Source organism: Camelina sativa, chromosome 18, assembly GCF_030686135.1.
Source record: "Camelina sativa cultivar CO46 ecotype springtype chromosome 18, ASM3068613v1".
In the NCBI taxonomy this organism is placed as follows: Eukaryota; Viridiplantae; Streptophyta; class Magnoliopsida; order Brassicales; family Brassicaceae; genus Camelina; species Camelina sativa.
In genome coordinates, this window is record NC_141897.1 from 17,134,437 (window position 1) to 17,157,304 (window position 22,868).

Sequence of the window (22,868 nt, forward strand, 5' to 3'; positions counted from 1 at the left end):
TATATGTATATTTTTGTTTTTTTGCCAGCAAAAGATTAGCTCAAACGAACCAATTTGATGGACAACTATTGTATTTATTTTCATTTTTTTAATTACTAGGAAATTCAAGTGTCGTGGGCTCATATATTTCCGAGAGAAAAGCCCAAACCATATAATATAAATCTTTTTTTCGGAGATATCTATGTTTCCGGTAGCTAAGAGGTTTAACCATTAGACCGTTTGTTATATATTAAATCATTGTTGCGTTGGCATTAGTCGTTAGAAACGGTATTTTAATTGATTTTAGGAAAATTTGGCCATATATTGCATTGTATCTTTTTTGTAAAGCTATAATTAGCTGTTCACATATAAGAAGTTAGAAATCCTTTCATGGATTCAAAGATTTACAACTTTTGACTGAATAATAAATACAAAAGCATTGAATTATTATAAAAGAATCAAAGTGTAGTTAACAGAAATACATACCAAATTAAATGGTAATCTATGAATTGATTTAGCTGGCACTAGCAAATACTATTTCAAATAGAAAAATATCTTACACTGCTGTCCTTGAGTAAAACCTCCTTATCCCACATGAGTTGAACCTTCTCGAGATGTGTATATATACTTACACAACAGTAGAGAGGAAAAGTAACTAAGAGAAAGAAAAAAAAAACATAAGATCTAAATCGTTTCAAGAGAGATTAGCTAGGATCTCTTCCTTTTGGTTCCTAGCTACCACCAAAAGGCACCAACCATCATGGGCAGCTACAACCATGAACTTCTTGCTACCTCAACGACCGTTTCTGATCGATTCTTCAACCGTTGCCTTGTCCGGGAAAAGACCACAAACGAACGCATCTATCTCAAAGCTTCTCAGGTCGAATCAGATTCGTGTTCCTTCGTCGTCACTTACCAGCCGCGCCTCCAGGTTCGTAATGAGAATCTCGACGGACACGAAATGACGTCCGTTATCGAACGCCGTCGCCATCAAGAAATCAGACTCGAAGACAGCATCCCAAAACAGTTTCTTGTCTCCCAAGAGACATGCGTTGAGCACGTCATGATCATCTTGTCCGCGATGCTCCTATCGCATTCTCTCCAAGAACGTCTTGTCCGTTACATCTCAGTCGAATCCGTCAACTTCCACAGAAGCCGCGGCGGAATAGGAGGTTTGATGATAGAAGTTGACGTCAAAGTCGACGAGGAACAATGGGTGAAGTGTGTATGCAGCTGTACAGACAAGGGTACTTGTCGTCAGGTCCCGGAGACGGATTGTCCGATATGCTTAAATGAGTTATCTGGTCCGATGGGTCGCGTTGAGTTGTCATGCTCCCACCACTTTCATAGAGACTGTATTATGATGTGGCTGGGAAGCAACGAGTCTTGTCCTATCTGCCGTACCAACGCCATCGGCCAAACCGTTTCTCTCTATTAAATCAATAGGTTTTGTAAACCTTTTATATTGGGCTTGAATATGTAATATTGGGCCTTTATCCATTAAGCCCATCTATGTTGTCTGAAATCGAAAAGAAAAAAAAAAAGCAATAAGAAATCTCTTTTATTTTCGTTGTCCTGTCTCTTCTCCTCAACCCAAGAAAAAATTCTCAGCAAAATCAAAGAAAAAACACGAAGCAAAATATTTGCAGGTAATAATAACAATTACACATACTTACTTGTGAAATCGAATCCAATTTTTGCATACGAAGTGTTTCCAAAATCTGAGTATTCGTCGGATGAGTTTGAGTTGCTAGATCGCAGTATTTGCTATAAAACCTTCAAATTTTCAATAGAATTAGACAGCAAAGATTCGAGATTTTTGTGAAATCTACTTCTGTTTGGTGTTTTTGTTTTTCTAATGTTGGCATCATAATCAAGTGATAATCTCCTCACAGGTCAAAGCTTAGTGCTGGGTTCTGTTCTTCCTCTCTCATGGAGACGAGCTCTGACTTGTCTTCCATGATTCGTCTTAACATTGGTAAAAATTTCTTACCTTTATCTTTCTCTTGCAATCACATTACTCCCTTACTTACAATTCTTGGTAAAAATCCATCCTTTTGATTCCAAAATGTTTGAATTGAACTAAGCTTAGTACTACGTGAAATTGATAAAATGATAGCTAAACCGGGTGAGAAATATTGTAACTTGGTCATCTTTTTCTTAGTTATGTTTATGAATCCTGTAATTGAGATGGTGCATGCTCAATTTCAGAAAAAGTTCACTAGAAAAATGAAAACTTTGGGGCTTAGGTTTCACTTGCTAACCCTCAATGTTTCTTGGGTTGAACATGTGGAAAGGCCAGAACTGTGTTGTATTGTCCTCTTAGATATATATTTGGTTCCTCAACCATCTTCTGAGTGATAAAGAAACCTTTTTTTCTTACACGAGGCCTAGCTCTTCAATAAACTATAAAAATGTCTGTGGTCATGATGCAGGTGGAAAGAAATTTTGTACTACCATTGATACTTTGACTATCCGTGAGCCAGACTCAATGCTCGCAGCGATGTTTAGTGGTCGCCATGCAATGTGCCAGGAATCTAAAACGGTATTATTACATTCTATGTTACTTGAATTGCAACCCGATAATTTGTTTTAGGATGATTCCATTTCAGAACCTCTGCATATGAATAGGCTTCACTGAGTGTAACAGTTGGTCCTTAGATCGCATAGCATAGCCTTCATTTAATGATAAACCAAAATATAGTTATTTGGAAAGACTGTAACTTTAGCTACCCACTTTAAGAGGTGTTTAGAAATGCAAGAATCATTTTATGTGTGTATGACTGAGTATGCATATGTGCACTTGTGACAAAGTATGTTCACTAAACTAGTTGATTTAATTGTTGCAGGGATATGTATTCATAGATAGGGATGGAAAGCACTTTCGTCATATTTTAAATTGGTTGCGTGATGGCATTGCTCCTAGTCTGTCAGATCCTGATTGTTCTGAACTTTTGCGCGAAGCAGACTACTATCAGCTTCTCGTAAGCTCAGCTTTTCTTTTACCTTACTATCCTCGTTTTGTTCATTTTTAATCTGCTAACTAGAGTTTTACTTTTTATGGAGTACATTGACTAAATTTTTGCTGGAGATGTAATACATTTGCATTTTTCGTCCTATATCAGGGGCTGAAAGATGGAATAAAAGATTTGAGAAGAGAAGTTGGTGAAGTAGAAGCTGAACTAACGCGTGTAGATATCATCAAATGTATACAGTCCGAGAGAGTCAGGTTCCGAGGTGTTAATCTTTCTGGAATTGATCTTTCTAAACTGGTAATAATTCTTAACTTCAGATTCTTGTATGTTACCATGCTATTGGCTGTTTTGATCTCGCTGCATTTTCTCATTCCTAAATTCAGAGATCCTTTGTGGGTTTGACAAACTTCTGTGGAGGAAAACTTAGAACATATAGATTAACTGATTCTTGTTGTTTTAATCTGTGTTTAAAAAGGACTTACAGTACATATTTCGTATTTACAGTCTGAATGTTTCTCTTTGAATAATGTAGGATCTATCCCTTGTGGATTTCAGCTATGCTTGTCTCAGGAATGTGTTTTTCTCTCGTACAAATCTTCAGTGTGCCAAATTTCGGGTAAATATGTTGTATCAAACTTTTTTTTCCTGCTTTGGTGGAAGAATGTATCATCATATCAACTTTTCTTGAACTATCATATATGCTGATATACTAAATGCTTAAAGGATGCTGATGCTGAGGGCTCCATCTTTCACAATGCTATTTTGCGCGAGTAAGGAATTTGTCAGATCCCATTGTATTAGATAAGTTGTACTATTGTATTAGATAAGTTGTACTTGGTACCACTTCCTGAATCACACCTTTATTTCCTTTCTTATAAAGGTGTGAGTTTACTGGCGCAAATCTTAGAGGAGCGTTGTTAGCTGGTACAAATCTTCAGAGTGCAAATTTACAAGGTGCATATAAAAGCCTAATCTTACTTGTTAATGATCTTTTAGACAGCCATGTAATAAAATGTCACATATAAAACATAATTTGACTAAAAAAAATCTGACTTTTTGTACTATAGATGCCTGCTTAGTGGACTGCAGCTTCTGTGGTGCAAATCTCGGGACTGCACACTTGCAGGTACCTTAAGTAGTCTGTGTAGAAATAGAATTTCAATCCCACGTATCCAGAAGGTGTTTATGAGCATAGCGTGATTTGGTGATAATGTTTGATTTCTCTTTCTTACCTAACAGAATGCGGACCTTACAAATGCCAACTTAGAAGGAGCAAATCTTGAAGGTGCAAATTTGAAGGTAAGCAATCCCTTTTGTTGACAGTTTATATTCAGCCTTAATTCGATTTGTGCAAAAGTGTCTGGAGGAGACAGATAAGTCATAATGTGGCACTTTCTCTTAAATGAGTGTTTAGTTGCGGTTTAACTGGATTATACATGTATAGGGTGCAAAGTTGAAGAATGCCAACTTCAAAGGAGCAAACCTTCAACGAGCTTACTTGAGGCATGTAAATCTGCGAGAAGCGGTAAGTCCAAAAACAATACTTTGGTATTAGATCAACATATATGGGCAGATTGATATTGGCCGGTAATTTGGTTTCATCTTTTTCTTCAAGTCTCTGAGTAGAGCTGAAACGGCTAATCCCTGCGATGTATGTTTTATGTAACAGCATTTGGAAGGGGCAAACCTCGGTGGCGCTAATATGACCGGTGCTATCCGATAAACTCCATTTGTTCAGACCGACTGTAAGTCTCGTCTTATAAGAACTATACTTAGGTTCACCTCTCCTTTCACCTCCTTGTAAAATAAGGAAATAAAATATGTATCTATTGTAAAATTAAAAATTTAAACCACTTTTTTATAAACCTAAACCGACATATAATTTCGTTCTAATTGTAAAATCTAAATCCTAACCATCTCATTTGTAAACCCAAACCGACATATAATTTCGTTCTAATTGTAAAATCTAAACCCTAACCATCTCATTTGTAAACCCAAACCGACATATAATTTCGTTCTAATTATAAAATCTAAACTCTAACCACCTCATTTGTAAACCCAAACCGACATATAATTTCATTTTAATTATATAATCTAAACCCTTAAAAAATTATTTGTAAACCCAAACCGACATAATTTCATTTTGATTGTAAAATCTAAACCCTAAAGAATTTATTTGTAAACCCAAACCGACACATAATTTTGTTCTAGTTGTAAAATCTAAACCAAACCAATATTTAAATTTCCTAAATTAAAAGTATAACAAAATTTGTTTCTTTAATTGGTTTTGCTTTTTAATTTAATTTTAATTTATTTTTAAAATGAGATAATGTATAGAAGATTTTGATTGGTTGAAAAGAAGGAGGTGAATGGAGAACCTAAATATTTTTCATAAAACAATACTGTAATTTATACCTCATCAGAATCTGTGATAAAGGCTAATTACAATGTTACAGGGGGCTTGCAAGTGTACTTAGTTACGTTCATACTTCTTAAACCCTCCTGTCAGATTCTCTTAACAAATTTGGTCTCATCAAAATTAATCAGAGGTTAACAACATACACGCTAAATGCATCAACACAAACATATTTTTTAAGGATGAATTAGTAACATAAAGGTAGGTAACATGAAGCTCATCTAGGCAAACCTAAGTCCTATTAGCAAACTCTAGAGACTCGTGTTGGAGCCAGGTGGGTTGTTTTTTTCTTTTTTGGTTTTTTTATACAAAGACTATATAACACACGAAACAAGTCATATTTTGAGACTGCCAAACGAACTCTTGGAAGGTAGATAGAATTCACAAAAAGGTCAAATTATCCCACAGCTCTTAGGGATTGGAAAATACTCACTACTGATGTATAATTTCTTTCTAGAGGAGAATAGAATTGAAAAAGAATAAAAGACATTTTCGAACTTGGCTTTTTTAACTATAGAGGAAGAAAAGCTATTTTCTGATGACTCCACTTCAAAGGACTTGATGAGCTTTCCCGTAGTATCGGTTAATGAAAGACGTCTGCAAAAAACAAAATAACAGAAAAGATCAGCAAACAATTCAGAGCGTCGTCGTAACAAACTATACTAAAACATTCTTTTTAAGGGTTACTGGTTTCTTGGAGAAGGCTGGTTAGTTTGTTTGTCTTTTGTTCTTACCGTCAGGAATGTAGGGACATGGGGTGAAGGGCGAGGGTAGAATTTGTAGAACTTGATGCTTTGAAAGGCTTCCTTAGTCTCTTCACTCATTTCCTCTATTGCTTTCTCTCGAGCCTCTCTGGCCTCTCTATTTGCTTTCTTTGCTGCTCGAACTTGCTCTTTCACAAACTCCTGGAAAAGAACAATGGTAACTTTGTGAATATAAGTTCAAGTGTCGTCGTCAAGAACTGACAATTTGCGTTTACAGTACAGCTTAAACTTACTTTGAATTCATCCTCTTTCTCAGCAGCTAATTTTTCCTCTTCAATCTGATCATCAACCAATTCCTGAGATAGATTCAAAACAAAAACAAAAAAGCCATCCCAAGATTCAGCATACAGTGCATGCATGCAATTTGAACAAACAGGGAAAGTGCAGTGAGAAGAGGACAACTCTCTTTCGATTTAAATGAAGAAGTAAATCCAAGTTTTGCTCGTTACAGAAACACGCTAAACACACACACCTGAAGTTTGGTATACTTCCAGTCAAACACACATACAACCTGCACAAACAGATAAAAATTAAAGTTTTGATGATAAAAGAGAATACCCAAAATTAAAAGTGGCCCCTATCAAAGACTGCCACTTCCAATACAATGTTTATTGCATGCCAAAAAAAACTTACTGGCGCCGGTTCAGAGGGGAACACAATGTCAACCTCAGTACTCTGATCAAGTGCATCTTCCACAAACGGGTTATAGAAATCTGCAAAAAAATAAAGAAGAGACATTAGATTTTGTTGTTGTGTACCCACATACATAATAAAGAATAGTATAAATGGTTTCCTTAACAAATTTTAACTAGTACTGGTAGTATAGTATTTAAACTCACAAGGAAGGGAATACTCGAACTTCTTGATACGATCTTCCTTCAAATGTCTGAGAGCAGATCTGCAGATAATGTACAAAGCTTAATTAATTGACTACACCATAACTTGCAGACTATATGCAGAAAGGAAGGTGCAAAAAAAGGGGCTACCTAACTCATCACACTACAAGTAGTAGATATGTAAGATGATGCCATGTAACATGTTTCTTACCTCCTCTGCGTACAGCCCAAGATAAAAATTTGAAAGCTCATCCTATCAACTTGTATATCTCTGCAAGAAGAACAAACGCAAAAGCAATATAGTAACTGCCGGTAGTAAACATCCAAAATGCGAGAAGATCTCATCACCATGGTACCTTTTTTCAAAAGGAATGTAAGGAACCCAGTCCATTTTCATCTGCTTCATTGGAACGATTTTCTCCGCTGCACCCTGAACCGATGTGATTGCTAACTTATCAGAAGGCGGAAATGGTGATTCAACCTGCAAAATATAGAATATATTTCTTGTATAGAGGAATGGTTGTAATATAATCAGTGATAGCAAGCAAACCGTTAATAGAGAGACTTACAGCAACAACTGATGGGACATGGACTATTCCTTTGATGTCAGCTGTAACCATAAGAAGAGAAAAATTAACTAAACATGCATGTACTAGAGAAGCAAATTAGAAAGAAAACACAAGTGCCAAAGACAAGTGATTAAAAGATAAGAACAAAAATCTCAAAACGAGGTAGAAAACATATCTTACATTCAGTAATGCCAAAACCAAAGACTTTCTTGCCATAGAGAATTCCTCTTTCCTCAAATTCTTCCTGAAACATAAATAAAATACAAGAATATATCTCTTGTCATAGCCCTGACAATAGAGACAACAACAAAAATGGAGAATGTAATAATCCAAAATAACTTACTTCAAGAGTTTTGAAATCCCAATTGAATTCATTATAAACTGCATCTAAGTTATGCCACTGCCATCACAATTTAACAACCATATATAAGCAAAGCACAGACTTGGAGAGAGTAACTCAGAGATGTTGAAGCTCCTAAAAAAACAATATCTATATATATATACCTCAGTTCCCACTGGAAATGCAGCCTTCCACAAATCTTCCTGCAAACACACTCAAAAAACAAAACAAGCCATTTGTTTTCACTGATTAAAGCTCGCGATGACAATAGCATTCTGACACCACCAAACAGATGAACAGAATCCTCTTTTACATTGTCTAAAACGTAGTATCTCACATTGTTTATATTCACAGAGGGTTTACGTTATCACAGAAACAGAGAAGAATCCACAAAATTGCAGTGATGAAATCATAAGCAGTATACATAATTTACCCCCAGAGAGTACGCTAGGGTTAGACAACAAAGCATTACCAGATTACGTTTGTCCTCAAAGTACTCAGTCTGTTGTTGTGGTCTGGTTCTGGTCGCTCGGGGTTTCTTCACATCTTTCTTCTCAGCTTCCTTCTTCGTGTTCCTCTTTCGCTTACCAAGAAGAGCAGGTTTCTTCTTATCACCATTCACTAATACGGTCCCTTCTCAATCACCAAATCATCATAACCAAGTCTCAGTACTTGATCAAAGAAATCTCAATACTAAAACAAAGATTAAATATTTCAAATCGATTTAGAAATACGGCAAAAGGAGGTACCTGTGCCTCCTCCATTATCGACGATTTGCTGGTTAGGTAGAGCCTGAACACAAGAAAACGAAGACATCATTCAACGGGTTTGAGAACAGTGATTAAACCCTAAATAGATCAATGAAACGTAACCTAATCGAAGAAAAAGAAGAAGCAATCCAGTAGAGAAACTTACCATGTTTTCGGATTTTGCAAGAGTAGATCGAAACAAGTCGATGAGCGAGCGAGCGACGCGAGAGAGAGAGAGGTTTTTAAAACAAGAGTTGTGAGGTTTTTTTTTTGCCGCTTAAGATTGACGCTAACGCTATTAACGAAACCCGGTAAGCCAGAACCGGATCGATTTTGGGTTATTGGATCAAAATTGTGTTGGAAAATCGAACCGGATCAGAAATACCAGTTTTGGTTTACCAAAATTGTAACTAAAACACAATTTGGCTATAAAAAACCATATACAAATAACCCCTAGCTATATTAGCGTCTCCGTTACGTATTAAAATCTCTCGAAAGTTTAGTTTTTTTTTGGTGCGAAATCGGAAAGATGCTCAAAGTTCCGGTCAATTCTCCTCCTTCTTCACCCATAGAAAAAGAATCCTTCTCCTCCGATGTCGAACACGTTAAGGTTAGGGTTAGAATTTTGATACACTACTGCTCTCTCCCTCTCTCTCTCAAATCTCCTCGTTGTGATTTATTTTGTTTCTGAATGTCTTTGTAGGGATATCGTGGGATAAAAGCCATTGGTTGTACTCCCGCTGACGAACTCATAGCAAAGGTGGGACTCCATTGCTTCAATTCTCACAAGGTAACAACTCATGACTCTATATTGCTCTTATTTTACCAGCCCCTTACCCTTTCTTCTTCTTCTTCTTTTGTGGATTTTTACTGCCCTATTGGTTTTGATTTTACATCTCCACGGCTGTATGTAGGGGACTAATTTACAGTTCTTGACTGTAACCCAACTCTTTCTGCGAACGGTTTCACATGTCAGTTATACTATGACATTGGATGCCTTTGATCCAGCCAACCATTCTATTCATAGTATCGACACCGGTGTTTGGGATGCTTCTCACCGGAATGGTGAGAACTTGAGATTAATCACCACTTATTGCATACCTACAGGTAACTTTACTAACATGGTCCCTTTTATTATCTATCGTTTTTTTTGAACTGTTGATTTTGTTTTTGTTGTTGTTGTTGTTGTTACTAGCCCCGTCTTAAATATTTTGTATGTTTCTGACCCCCTTAGGATTCCCTTGTTTAATTATCTGCTCTATATAGCCTAAAATATCAAGTCGTCTGTATATGAATCATGTATGCATGTTTTTTTTTTTTGTCACGACCTTACAAGTTACATGCATAATTGTTTTTGGTGTTTCTGTCTATGCTAGTTTCCTATCCACCAATTCAATTAATAATCTTCTATAAATTGTTGCTCTAGGATCTGACGAAAGCTGTCCCCAATGGGACCCAAATGGTGTAGACGTGCTCTATACTGGTCTGATGCCTAAGTGGCTAGATGATGATGCACTTACAGGAAGCGATAAGCTACACTTCTATGAGGTGTGCTGTTTAGCTATGAACTTTTTTTTGACTTATTTCCTTTTATTTGATCATCTTCTCAACACACAGAACACAGAACACCTTGTTCCACTAATGTTCAAAATGTTTCAAACGCAGGTTAATGATTCGGATTTGCAAGAGAATGCATGGCTTCATCTATATGCTCAAGTTGCTGCATACTCTAGGTGGAATGTTTACATGGTGAGGAAAAATATATAGCCTAGAGAAGTGAGAGAATACTCATTTGTTTGGTTGGGCTCATGTATGTACTCTTCTCTCAACCATGCTTTTTGTTTTGCAGGTGGATCATCTCCCATTGGAGATAAAGAAAGTGGTGGTACAAACAAAAGAAGACATAGAGTCAAGTTTGAAGTTGAAGTCGAGCAATGCAATCTTCTACTTAAGTTTCAAGACCCGTGGAGGTGCCGAATACAGATCCATAATAAGGCAAACGAGGGATGGAAGACCACAACACATGTGCCTTGAAGTTAAAAACGTTGAGATGGACAAGTAGACACATGTTGTGACTTTGTTAATATATCATGTTTATGACCTTAATTAGTTGGGTTGGGTGGTGGTATTTGTGTTTGTCCTTGCGACTTTTAATAACTAAAAGAGAGTTGTATTGAGAGTGTGTTTGTTTACCTCTGAATGCTATGTTTTTTTTTTTTTACTTAATTATGTCTTCAAGACTTTTAAGCTATGTTCAACTTGCCCTGTATCTCTTAAGCGTACTTACTTTGTCAAATGGCTTGGGAAGACTACTTTAGGTTTATCTTATGGGCTCACGATTAGTGAGGCTTTGATTGCTCCTGCAATGCCTAGTACTACAGCTAGAGCTGATGACATTCTGAGAAACAAAGTTTGGTACGGATTTGATGTTATGTGTTACACTCGAGCCATATCTTCTGCAGTTTCTTCTTCTTCTTGTGGAAGGAAAAGATCTATGTGGTTTTGGATCAAGCTTTGTGTGGTCTTTTCTTCACGATTCTATCTGCTTTGTGAAAACTAGGTTTAGTTTGAAGCCTCTTCCTTTATCATTCCCCAAATTTTGATTTTGTGTGGGTGAGATCTGAAAATTAAACATTTGGGTGTTTCAGGGAGCTCATGATTAGATTAGGATGCTAGATGGAAGTTTGAAGCTTGAAGTCTCTCATTTATCAATGCATGACTTGTAAGTTTTTATTGTTGTATCTTCCGTTTTTTACATTCTTAAACGACTTAAGATTTTTCCAGCTTAACGAATTGTGTATATCATCGTCAGACATTTTTCCTCTATTGCCTGCTGCTCAGAAAGCACTTGTCTCCAATTCACGCGATTCCTTATCAACCCGAACTCTTCATTCTGAGCTCGTTTACAATTACTCCGGATCTAAGCATGTAAGGACAATCTTTTATGGTGCTTCTTTAGCCATTCCTGTCTACTTCTTGTCTACTTCTGAGAACAGTTAGTTGAGTATTGAGACTTGAGAGTCTCTCCTTAATCAAGTTCTATTGTTCAAGCTTTTAGCCTAGGACTTAATGCAGCAGGTTCTAGCTGTTCTAGCTGTTGTGAGTTGGTTAGAGAATAGTTACTTGAGTATTGAGACTTGAGAGTCTCTCGTTAATCAAATTTCTCTGGTTTGGTGTTGCTCATTTCTTTCTTCAACTAGATTACAGAATCATTAAAACGATGTGGGATTTCTGAAAATTCTACTTACATGCCATTGCGTCTTCATAGCTAGAAAAATTAAGGAGTTTTGTAAACCATTATTTAGTTCAAATTACTGATGGTTTCTACTTCAGATGAGTAGTAATTAAGGAGTTATTATTGTTTAGCACTAGACCAAGTAATGAGGGTGTGATACTGGGGGAGAGAATCAAGTTTGTCTCTTTTTTTTTTGTCTCGAATATCAAAATAGCATTTTCTGTTACGCATATTTAAGAATGTTACGTTTGATTGCCACACTGGTGGGCAGAAAAGCTTCAGACATCTCGCTTACCTGAAATGGTTTTTGGCGAGAATGCATTAGTCCTGTTGAAGTTCCTGCTGCAGCACAATCGAAATTTAGAGGTGAGTTTCAGGGTTTAATTGACAAATGTATTTGGTGTTCGCACGTCTAAAAAGATATATTCTTCGTTTCAATATGGGAAACTCTGCTTGTACATAGTTGTATCACTCTGATCTACTTCCCACCACTTTGGGAAGAGAACATACAAAATTCTCCAGGAAAAGAACAAAAAGCCAGGTTGATTTGCTGAATAACCAATCAGAAAAACAAAGCGCTCATCTCCAAGAAAGACTAAAGAGCAGAGATGAAATTTGCAGCAATCTCCAGCAAAAGGTTTGTTCTCCTGTTTAATTCTGCTCAACATTTCCTCTGTTACCATTTTATGGCTAACAGGTATCATTTTTCCCATTAAAGGTCAAAGACCTAGAATGTAAGCTCCGGGAGAGACACCAATCAGACTCTGCAGCTTAACACCAGAAGGTTTCATGAGCTCGTTTGTGTGGCAACAGAAGGTTAAGGAAGACTGATTCAGTCTCAAACTTATTATCTTTCTTATTTGTAAATTCTCACCATCTCTCTAAACTTTTCCCAGATTAAAGAGTTGTAGAGAAAACACAAAGCCGAGCAAAGTCATGAAGCAGTGTTACTACAACAGAAGGTTTGTTACATGGATTGTCTCAAGATTTTGTAGCTTCTGATTCCCCATATCGTTTTTTAAGTGTTCAAACAATTGGTTTTGTTTATTTTTGCAACTTGAAATGAGGCTAAAGGAGCAAGATCAGTTATCTATATCTATATATACATTTTCAGAAACATTTATGAAAAAATTCCTCAAGTTCCAACTTATTTACAATCCTGTCACTGTCTATATTAGTACAAATGTAAGTTTGGGTTCCACGATTACAACTCAAAACTAACAAGCTCCCATCCTTTTTCGAAAATTACATAACCTTTAATTATTTCCCCCCCCCCCCCCAATTGTTTATCTTCAAAAATTAAATAGAAAATACACAGATTTTCCTTGCCTTCCACGAGGATCTTATGCGAGATTTGTGTTTAAACTGCTTGATTTCCAAATGTTTTCTTCCACCAATTACACATCTCCTAAATCAATCAACCGAAACAGAATTAAATTTTAGAATATATCATATCCCATAAAGATACAATAAAAAACAGAACACATAATTATCTCTCTACTTACTCGCCTCATCAAATCTTTTTGATATTGTAACAAATGTGTAGGCCGACCTAATCGGTTTTCCTATAAATAATACTCACCTAAAACGAAGATTATACACAAGCAATCATATCTATACATCACTCACATTATGGCTGCTACCTTTGATTTCTTGAAAGATGTTCGTCCCTACAAAACATCATGGAGGGTTCAAGTGAAGGTCATCCATTCATGACGTCTACATACCGAAAATGCTGGTGAAACACTTGAGTTGGTTTTGTCAGATTCGATGGTAAGAATAAATGTTCACATTTACGAGATACAATTATTTTCTATTACTAATGCATCTTATGTCTTTCATTCTTTCAGAGTAAAAAGATTCATGCATCAGTGAAGAAGGACTTTACATATCTTATATTACTAGCATGCTCATTTCTTCATTGTATTATGACTCAGAACTATAATTTTCTTATAATTGTGATATTTTTTAGAAAATGCAGGGGTCTCATTATCAATAGGACCAATGATTCGAGACCCATGAAGGAAGCATATCAGAACTGAATGTTAGGACTGATATGAATCAATATTTTGCTTATTGTAATTTTTAAATTTAGTTTCTAAACACAGATTTAACCCTTCTTTTACTTCCATTTTCATAACCAATACACGAGACAATTTATTAAATTTTTGTTTGAGAGCCAATAGATTTAACTGTTTGCCAATCACTTAAATTTGTAGAACTCAATGCAGTGAACACACAGAAAATTTTAAAAACTAATTGTAGTGAGTGCATATATAGATACCAACCTTAATCAAATTACCTTCAAGACGCTTAGTGCTGATAGCAGTACTTTGTTACATTTATGCACTTTTGTCACCTGCACTTCAACCTGAAGGTAAAAAAACACAATTAGCTATATATATGACAATATACTTTAAGGTTGGTTATTACAACTTAAACAAATTCCTATACTACTTACCATCTTACCTTTTCTAATTGATGAATCTATATATACAGTATCAGACACTTTTATTAGTCATTGCTTAGAATATCAACTAACCTTCAAAGTAAACCAACATCAAAACAATAAAAAAATTTAACAAATTACCAAAGCCTAGATGGAACATAGTACAAGAGATATAAGAATGCTTAACAAAAATTACCTCTGAAAGTAATATACAGAATAGGACTACAGGATCTAACACGGTTGATAAACTGAAGAGAATAGTTTGTTCCTCATCTTGACTCGAATGCCCTTACACGTTAACCCTTATAAGTAAAAAAACGCCCATAAGAGCTCACAGAAAGCTGGGTAGCTGTTTGTAGAAAGGGAGTGATTTACCCTTCTTACTGTTCTTCTCTATGCAGTGGTACCTCAACTTAAATTGCAGGAGGACTTTAAATAGTAGATCATCCTACAGAAACGAATTGATCAGATGAATTTTAACAACACAAAGACCAGCTGAATTTATCTTCACAGCCTCCGAAGAAAAAACATAACTTTTATCTGATGCAGAATGGTATTTATTTGTGGACAAAGATAAAGGGGGCACAAGATCCGTTAGGATATAACTTGAAATACTTTGACCCATTTCCCTCAAGAACCAAGTCAACAGATACAAGAATTACGAAGGTTGGATAATCTCTCTGACCATCACGCGATTTGTGTAGAAAATCCACCCACCTCCTTGTGAGTGAGGCTAAGTGAAGGAAAACTCCCATTGTTTAGTTTCTGATGCCTGAAAACAAAACCCCAATTACTATAGCTACGATTGAAAAAAGTAAGAGATTCAAAATTTTAGCTAGAGGAAGAGATTTTAGGTTCATACTTCTTAATACATCATACCTATCTCAAATCATATATGGCTGTCCACAACTGATAAGATTGAATCACCTGCTGACTTTATTGTAATAAACGAATCTCCCCCAATATGTTTCCTATTTCGATTATCTACAATTGATCAGAAATCGGCGTATAACCATATGTGAGTTCAAACAATTTTAACAAATCAACAACAGAAAGAACAGATTTATTTACCTGGAACCATTCCAATCTTGCATCGTGGAGATGAAAACGATATGGACAGGGAATGATCGATGCTTCTCTCTACATGATTACCTTCTAAATTAATCTATTATTTCTTTTGTTGACATGGAAGAATCAGAAAAAGAACTTCAAATATCTCAGATTTTAGAAAATAAAAATTGATGTTTCTTTTTCTCTACAAACAATCAGATTTAGTCGGTGGAGACAAAAGAAATAATTAATACTTAACTAATAGGAATCAATAAGACAACAAGTACAAGAATTGCCATAAGGCCCCCAACTATAACAAATGTCTAATCTTTATACCTAATAGATTAAAATTAATCAAATATCCAATTATAAAACAAAAAAAAAAGCATTTTAATGGTAGTAAATATCTATAAATACAAAAGTATTAAAATATAAAAAGAAAAACCCCCTAAATTATGGTTGTCAAATTATGGTAGACTCATCTAATTATTTTTATTAGTATTAAAAATATATTTTAACTACATTGTAAATACAAATACAAAGAAACAAAAATAGACTAATAGTTTACTAAAATAATTATTATGAACAATAATGCTATTTTAAATTATTAAACCGCGGTCAAACAATAGATATACACAATAGGAATTATACAATATATTAGACTTTTAAAATTATAAAATTTACAAAATATAAAACTAATTAGTTACATATATAGAAAATTAAATAATTAAATTAATTTATGTAACCCCTAAGAAAAATATAGCCTCGCGGTGTACCGCGGGTGAATATCTAGTGTTTTATTAATTATGTTTTACTTAATATATTTTCATTTTGAAAATTAAAAAAAAAAAAAAATAAGAATCCCAATAATAGCTTCATCATTGGAGGAGCTAAATTTTAATTACTCTTTCACAAGTTCTTATTTTAAAAAAGTACATAATATAATCTTAAAAATTTAAAAACCTCAAAATAGTATACTACCAATGGAGATGCCCTTGCACTACTAATTCAGCTTTTTAGTATTGTTTTTGGAAATGTCTTGGTTCTATACATTTCTAGCAGAATCTTTAGATTCATGACACTACCGTCTCTGTTTATTTGGCAGGCTTTACTTCCCCAGATCATGGAGAGAGTTCTTTGCAAAGAACAACCTAACATAATGTCGATTTGGTGGGTGATAGGATCAAGAACATTCCCTGTGTCGTCTGTCCCAAGAGACCTCAGTCTTGCAAACTTGACAGTCTACCTCCAAGGCTTCTAACATTTTACGGGTAAACAGAGGCACTGGAGACGTCGTGGCACATCCTGGGATTTGGAGACATACACCAATGTGGATGCTCGTGTGATAGAGAAAGAAGCTGTTCTTCGCTTCAGTGAAAACTTAAAGACTAAACGAGAGTTGCGTAGAGAGTGTGTTTAGCTGTTTGTGTTATTTTTACCTCTGAGTGCTATGTTTTCTTCTGCTTAATTAGACTTTAATAATTAATAGTATTTGTTTTTGTATCTTTTATTAAGATTCTGTCGTGCTGTCTTGTTACATAAGTACTCTCACTGTGTATTCTCCTGTTTTACTAAATCCATGAAACGGAGTACAAACTATTGTGGAAGAGACACGTTGATTACAATCACCCTTTTAAGCAACAATGCAATTTTCATTGATTGATATCTTAGGATCCATAGTATTACTTCCACTTCTAGACACTAAACATCTATATCTCCCACATTTGGTTAAAGAGACACTTGCAAGAGTTTTTTATGATGTAGCACCATCTGTTACTGTATGTTGTGAATTTGATATTCAAATTCAGTGAAGCATCAGCTATTCTCTGATATTCATGTTTTCCTATTGGCCCTCCACTATCAAAAGTCTGTTTCTGTTTCTTTATTGACCATTGTGTTTATCTCTTTATTGACAAAGCCTTTTGTGGGTGCATTGAAACCGAAACTGTCAAGCTCTTAAAAATTGTTACTGTCTTTGAAATGGTAAATTGAAGACAACGAGATCATTTGTGTTTGAACAATACAACACAATAGGCAAGAAACTCACGCAAACAAAATTAAGCAAAATCAATAAGTTTTTTGGTTCCTAAGTGGGGCAAAATGCTAATTCATCACATCACCATTGCTAGCTGCAAGTATAAGACCAATCAATCAATACTCATACTTTGTTCATTCGCACACAAAGACTAAAACTGTAGGAAACTTACATCTTTGTCTTCTTTCTTGTGTGCTCTTCATCCATACTTCTGCTTTCGCTTGTCTTCCTCATCCCTCTTCTTTCGCTTGTATTCCTCATCCCTCTTCTTGAGCTTGTCTTCCTCCTCCTTACAAAACAAAAACAAATACTTGAACTGTTGTATAAAAAACAACCAACAAATACTGGAAACTTAAGTATTGACTTACTTATCTTTGATGTAAAGTCATACTCCGGTTGAAAAATAGCTAAAGCGTCACCAATTGGGAAGATGTCTTGAGAATTTTAAACGTTTTATCCATGGAATAAATGGTTTTTAACCTTTGATGTAAACACAAGTAGATGTGTCACGGTACAGATTTGGTTCATTCATAGAACACCTTATGAATGGTCTATCCACACTTCTCTCGGAATATCGTTATTCATCACATACTTCATGCCAGTCTCGTGGGATAGACCATAGCAATAATGGTTTACATCATTTGATGTCTTGTTAACTATTTTTATTTTCAATGGTCTCATAATATCGATCAGATCCTAAGGCGAATAGAGATATGTATCACATCCATCAAGAAGCCTTATAACTCAGTATAAGTTCACTCATCATGATCCCCAACACACATCTTCCAAAATATACATGACGAATAAATAAAAGAAATTTAAAAAAGGATTTCACCTATGTAAAAGACTTTCTTCTCTCTAAACGTTTATGCTATTGAAGTAGGAGTACCTATAAAAATATAATATTTTTTTGTAAAAAATTACATGTCCATGTCAATGGTTTCAAGACTAATCTTTTATTTTTCACTAAAGATTAAAATGTAATTTAAATATTAGATAAATAAAATATCTTATACTAACCAATTATTTTAAATAATTCTTAGTTTCAAAAACAAACTTTTACTTTATTTCTCTAATTAATTACGGATAAGAATTACTACTTAATTTTTGATATACTTTTTAATTAATATAGTAGGATTATTTGATTGGTGTAAAAAACAAAACTGTATAAGTTTTTGAAACGCTCAAAATTTGCTTAAAAAATATGCATTGGACTTGCTTTTGTTTTCCTTACAAAACAAAATAAACAACGTAAGTTTTTGTAGAATCTACTGCTCTGAGTTAGAGAATACCTTACAACAACCTATCATGAGGATCATCTGACACAATATAATGCAAACAAATTAAACGGACTCTACCATCGTTTGTTTTGAATTTCAAAAGGGATAAACCTTAAGATAGCACACTGCGTATGAATGCTACAGTTGAAAAGACAAAAGGGAATTAAAGGTTAATTATGTATACATATATATATATATATGGATGTTACCAGAATAACACAAAGAAAATAAAGTAAACATAGGGTTTGAGATAAAGTAAACTACGATCGGATGCAATAGGATCCCAACAGTTGAAGCGGATCACGCCGAGGTTCGTCTTAAAATCCAACGGGTAGATTTCCACTGGAAGATTCTCTGTATGCACGCAACATACGAACGAATCATTGGTCAAAAGAGACATACGTACGTACTTTTACGTTCACGAGAAATTATTGCTTAATGTGCACTCACCTTAACTAATCTTCCGAGAAGCCCCAAGAACATGACTACTGAGCAACGTTGATTTCCCTTCACCAAAAAGCACAAATGCATGAGGTAATTAACAGTACTAAACGAAACAAGCGTGTGCGTGTGAAGAACGCACAAATAATACGTAGCAATATTTTGTTGTATTTTTGTTGATTTGTGATTATGATATATATATATTTTATTTTATTTGATTGTTTGATATATATTGAGTATAGTTTACATTAAATTCTATATAAATATAAATTATAGGTGTGATTGTTTATATACGACCGCAAATTAGTTATTTTTTTTTGTTCTTTAAAATGTTGAATATATATAGTTATTATTCACAATAAAATCTTGTTCATCTCGTTATGAGAAACATTTATTTTTCAAAAGAGTGGATGAAGACAATAAATTCCATGTTGATTAAAATTCCTAAAATATATTGATTATGGTTTACAAAAAAAATATGGCTATATATACGTTTCCCACAAAGTTTGTGTCATGAAGAGGATGGATGAGAACACTTCTTGCCTTATTCGTGGCGCCGAAGCAATTGGCAAAATCGCTTATATCTAATATGTAAAACGGCACTGATTCTTTAAAAGACTTGCGTCTAGGTATCTGTAGTGAAGACTTTGTAGGAGTTTGAAAAACAATACATAAACGTATCATAATCACAAAATCAAGTGAAAAGAATATAAATAGCATTGAATAGTTAACCAAAGATTTGCAACAAATATAAGTAAAAATAAATAAATAAATTCATATACAATCAAAGATCAAAAAACTCTGTTCTTTGTTAGTTCTTGATCTTGGTCCGTACGTAGATTCTTTTCAGACTTTTTTTCTAGCTTAATCCCCAGGAGCAATTATTATTATTGTTGTTGTTGTGATGGTCGTTTGTTGCGGTTACCACGGCTGTAGAATCAGCCGGGAATAGTGAAGCGAATTGATGAACATCAAGAACAAGATTCTCGTCAGTGACAACAGATGATTGTCCGTTAGAGATCTCTCCACTATCACTTCCCCAATCAAGAAGCTTAGCTATGTCTTCTTGCATTGTGTTCATTTGAAGAGACTCATCTTCCTGCCGTTTCAAATCTGCGTTTCAGTCAAAAACATTTTTTAATTTTTTTACCTGGAGACAAGTGTAGTTTAGATTTGAAGCGTTTTGAGCGGTTCTTATTTACCTTGTAAGGAACATAAGTTGTCAGAAGAATCATAGTGTCCGAAACTAACCGAGAAGAAATTGTCGCTGTTGTTGTTATCATTGTTGTTGTTGTTGTTGTGGTTCGGAGGAGAAGCTGTGAGTTGTCTTCGTTTCGAGGGACGATCTCTGCCTTCAGCGGCTAAAACCTCAGCCTCTTCAAGGACATCCTCTAAGAGGCTGCAGCTACTACTTCTTCTATGAACACCAGAACTGTTAAGGTTATGATTTTGTCTCTCATTGTCTGTGAAGTTGTTGATGTTATTGTAGGCATCTATTTGGGGAATTTGGTTTGAAGGGAGCTGCTCTTGTTTCATGGAGTAAACCGGGCTGGTATGAAAGGAGGTGGAAGAAGGAGTGTAATGGGAGTGGAGATAACTTGGGGAAGAAGTTGTTGTAGGGTAAGAAGATGAAGGGTTTAAAGAGAAGGAAGGAGAAGACGAGTAATTGTTATTAGTGTTGTGGTAAGTAGCGGTTTGAGAGGTTGGGGAAGGGTAAGGCAATGTTAGAAAGGAAGTGTAGGATTCTCTTGAAACAGGGGAAAATGGTGCGGTTGAGACGCGGTTGATGCAATTGAGAGGAGTATTAGCATTTTTGTATCGTTTAGCGAGGAGCGATGAAGGCGGTTGAAGGAGAGGTGGAGGTCTAGGGAAAGTGAAATTTGTGTCGTTGTTGTTGGTTTGGGAATGTTGGAGGGCGAAGAGAGGAAGAGTCGGGTATTGGTTGTTGCGAGGGGAAGATAAAGGAGAGGAAAGTAGCGGTGGAGGCGGTGTGGAACAGAGTTGAGAAGGAGTTTGCGGTCTGTTTGGAGTGTGAGGGCTAAGTGGATGGAGGAGATTAGCGGTTGGTGTATGGAAAGTGAAGGATGATGGGGAATTTGCGTTTGCGTTTAGTGGTGTTGGAGATGGAAGAGGTGAGGATGATGGTGTATTTGGTTGTGAAGATTGTGGTTGAAAATACATTTGCTGATGATGATGGTTATGCTGTTGTTGTTGTTGATGATGATGTTGTTGTTGTTGATGATGTGGATGTGGATGGAGTTGATGGTTAGGGATAATATCTGGAGGATAAAGAGGAAGTCCTTGGCGATGAAGGCGTTTCAAACGCGTGTTCCAATAGTTTTTGATCTCGTTGTCTGTTCTCCCCGGCAACTAATTTATACAAATTTGTGAAAAGATTAGTTTCCGTCTAACGCAAGTAACTAGGTGTTAGGTTAGTTGTTTATATACCTGAGCAGCCATGCGAGCCCATTTGTTACCAAGCTGAGCATGAAGCTGAATGATGAGACGTTCTTCATCGCCGGTGAAAGAACCTTTTTTGAGATTAGGACGGAGGTGATTAGCCCATCGAAGACGGCAGCTTTTGCCGCAACGAGCCAAACCTGTGTTTTTCTGAACAGCGTTCCAGTTTCCTTCACCGTTCTCTCTAACGTACGCAGCAAGTATCTCATCTTCAGCCGCCGTCCATGGACCTTTCTTCAATACCACTCCTCCGTCTGATATGTGATTGGTGGATCCACCGTCCTTCCCTGCTCCTCCTCCTCCTCCTCCGTACATGATCATAGATAGCTTCTTCCCTTGCCGATTCAAGAAGAGAAAGAAACCAAAAAAAAAACAGAGTGTGTATCGTCGTCGGAATGGCTTATGATTGGGGGGATTTGAGAAAGGTGAGACCCACAAAGTGATTTTTCACCCCCCAAGTTCGGCCATCAAAAAAAATATTTGTTGTCTCTGTTTTGTTTTGTTTTTTTTTTTCTTTTTACTGTGACAAATGATGGACGAAGAGGGAGAAAACAGAGAGAAGAGAGGTAACTTTGGTAATTTTCCGGTGTAAAAATTACAACGGAAGAAACAAGAAATTAAAAGAGATATAAATAAAAAAGAGGAGAGACAGAAAGAAATTAACAGTGTTTGTTTCTCTGGACACAACACAAGTCTTCTTAAGACAACTCACAAGATCGGTTGTTTTTTCTTGTATTTTACACATGTTTTTCTTTTTCTTTTTCTTACCTTCTATTTTAGGCAATGACATTTGTAACGCGCATTATGTTCATACCACAACTGTGTCTTCTTTTAATACATGCGAATCAGGATTTGATCATACGACTTACTTTTTACATAATTAGCTATTTTTATAAATGTAGAAACAACTTATTTTTACAAGATATGTCAAGTGTTTTCTACTTTCAAATAACACTTTTTTTTCCTTACACAACTGTCAGTTTGGATAGATTGACACAAGATTATCAGATTCTATTACTCGGCGTTCCAAACATTCAGGTATACATACGTATATCAAATTCTTACAAGAATCCGGAGATTACGACCAAATGGAAAGATTTAGTTGTTAAATTAATACTCTTGCGGTTTTGCCTCATTAATGCATAACTGATTATTTATCCATAACATGCACACATGTTGTGACCTTTCCTTCTTTCAAAGCAAATGACTCAACCGTACCAACTTGTGTGCCATAATTTAGACACAAGACTCGGCCAAACAACCTTCACTATGGTCATATTATTATCATAT

At 35.5% G+C, this 22,868-nt stretch overlaps 4 protein-coding genes, 1 long non-coding RNA gene and 1 pseudogene across 14 annotated transcripts; 3 read left to right on the top strand and 3 right to left on the bottom strand.

Annotated features, from left to right (window-relative positions):
* The first annotated feature begins 618 nt into the window (after positions 1 to 618).
* LOC104761518 (uncharacterized) lies at positions 619 to 1,554 on the top strand. The gene has a single exon (XM_010484611.2). It carries the CDS (start codon positions 740 to 742, stop codon positions 1,415 to 1,417), a length of 678 nt encoding a protein of 225 aa, XP_010482913.1. The 5' UTR covers positions 619 to 739; the 3' UTR covers positions 1,418 to 1,554.
* On the top strand, positions 1,532 to 7,612 carry LOC104761520 (FH protein interacting protein FIP2). Of its 2 annotated transcripts, none has more exons than XM_010484615.3 (13): positions 1,532 to 1,628; positions 1,875 to 1,957; positions 2,415 to 2,524; positions 2,829 to 2,963; positions 3,105 to 3,251; positions 3,487 to 3,570; positions 3,678 to 3,724; positions 3,835 to 3,908; positions 4,022 to 4,080; positions 4,194 to 4,253; positions 4,399 to 4,479; positions 4,624 to 4,699; positions 7,083 to 7,612. In XM_010484615.3, exons 2-12 carry the CDS (start codon positions 1,912 to 1,914, stop codon positions 4,675 to 4,677), a joined length of 897 nt encoding a protein of 298 aa, XP_010482917.1. In that variant the 5' UTR covers positions 1,532 to 1,628; positions 1,875 to 1,911; the 3' UTR covers positions 4,678 to 4,699; positions 7,083 to 7,612. The 2 variants fall into 2 exon arrangements, with proteins under 2 accessions (XP_010482917.1, XP_087355401.1); XM_087499275.1 differs by lacking the exon at positions 7,083 to 7,612 and adding an exon at positions 6,111 to 6,397.
* Positions 5,711 to 8,876, bottom strand: LOC104761519 (protein HEAT INTOLERANT 4-like). Its single transcript, XM_010484613.3, has 15 exons — positions 8,795 to 8,876; positions 8,629 to 8,671; positions 8,352 to 8,512; positions 8,044 to 8,082; positions 7,883 to 7,939; positions 7,720 to 7,783; positions 7,540 to 7,580; positions 7,327 to 7,451; positions 7,182 to 7,241; positions 6,974 to 7,032; positions 6,768 to 6,847; positions 6,607 to 6,645; positions 6,368 to 6,430; positions 6,105 to 6,275; positions 5,711 to 5,967 (listed from the first exon to the last, which is right to left on the bottom strand). The coding sequence occupies exons 1-15, from the start codon at positions 8,795 to 8,797 to the stop codon at positions 5,920 to 5,922; spliced, it is 1,053 nt and encodes a 350-aa protein (XP_010482915.1). The 5' UTR covers positions 8,798 to 8,876; the 3' UTR covers positions 5,711 to 5,919.
* On the top strand, positions 8,876 to 10,905 carry LOC104761521 (UPF0725 protein At2g20620-like). Its single transcript, XM_010484616.3, has 6 exons — positions 8,876 to 9,238; positions 9,332 to 9,418; positions 9,543 to 9,735; positions 10,055 to 10,176; positions 10,294 to 10,377; positions 10,478 to 10,905. Exons 1-6 carry the CDS (start codon positions 9,158 to 9,160, stop codon positions 10,688 to 10,690), a joined length of 780 nt encoding a protein of 259 aa, XP_010482918.1. The 5' UTR covers positions 8,876 to 9,157; the 3' UTR covers positions 10,691 to 10,905.
* A 2,075-nt stretch (positions 10,906 to 12,980) lies between these two features.
* Positions 12,981 to 15,589, bottom strand: LOC104761523 (uncharacterized). 8 transcript variants are annotated; one of them, XR_015588926.1, is made up of 9 exons: positions 15,384 to 15,589; positions 15,192 to 15,296; positions 15,030 to 15,084; positions 14,688 to 14,760; positions 14,509 to 14,600; positions 14,333 to 14,405; positions 14,166 to 14,234; positions 13,493 to 13,533; positions 13,134 to 13,271 (listed from the first exon to the last, which is right to left on the bottom strand). It is a non-coding gene; the product is annotated as an uncharacterized LOC104761523 (long non-coding RNA). The 8 variants fall into 8 exon arrangements; XR_015588923.1 differs by having other exon boundaries at positions 14,152 to 14,234; positions 15,384 to 15,523; XR_015588921.1 differs by having other exon boundaries at positions 14,509 to 14,614; positions 15,384 to 15,523.
* A 4,636-nt stretch (positions 15,590 to 20,225) lies between these two features.
* On the bottom strand, positions 20,226 to 22,369 carry LOC104761524 (transcription factor MYB120-like; annotated as a pseudogene). Its single transcript, XR_015588927.1, has 2 exons — positions 21,567 to 22,369; positions 20,226 to 21,488 (listed from the first exon to the last, which is right to left on the bottom strand). The product of XR_015588927.1 is annotated as a transcription factor MYB120-like (transcript).
* Positions 22,370 to 22,868: the final 499 nt, after the last annotated feature.

Bases quoted from the DNA above. Each gene is read 5' to 3' on its own strand.
- LOC104761520 (XM_010484615.3), top strand. From the start codon at position 1,912: ATGGAGACGAGCTCTGACTTGTCTTCCATGATTCGTCTTAACATTG. The intron at 3,571-3,677 runs GTAAATATGTTG...AAATGCTTAAAG, and splicing joins TTCAGTGTGCCAAATTTCGG to GATGCTGATGCTGAGGGCTC. The intron at 4,254-4,398 runs GTAAGCAATCCC...ATACATGTATAG, and splicing joins TTGAAGGTGCAAATTTGAAG to GGTGCAAAGTTGAAGAATGC.
- LOC104761521 (XM_010484616.3), top strand. From the start codon at position 9,158: ATGCTCAAAGTTCCGGTCAATTCTCCTCCTTCTTCACCCATAGAAAAA. The intron at 9,419-9,542 runs GTAACAACTCAT...GGCTGTATGTAG, and splicing joins ATTGCTTCAATTCTCACAAG to GGGACTAATTTACAGTTCTT. The intron at 10,378-10,477 runs GTGAGGAAAAAT...TTTGTTTTGCAG, and splicing joins CTAGGTGGAATGTTTACATG to GTGGATCATCTCCCATTGGA.
- LOC104761519 (XM_010484613.3), bottom strand. The intron at 8,083-8,351 runs GTAATGCTTTGT...GTGTGTTTGCAG, and splicing joins TTGAGGACAAACGTAATCTG to GAAGATTTGTGGAAGGCTGC. The intron at 6,646-6,767 runs GTAAGTTTTTTT...CTGTTTGTGCAG, and splicing joins TCCCCTCTGAACCGGCGCCA to GTTGTATGTGTGTTTGACTG.
- LOC104761518 (XM_010484611.2), top strand. From the start codon at position 740: ATGGGCAGCTACAACCATGAACTTCTTGCTACCTCAACGACCGTTTCT.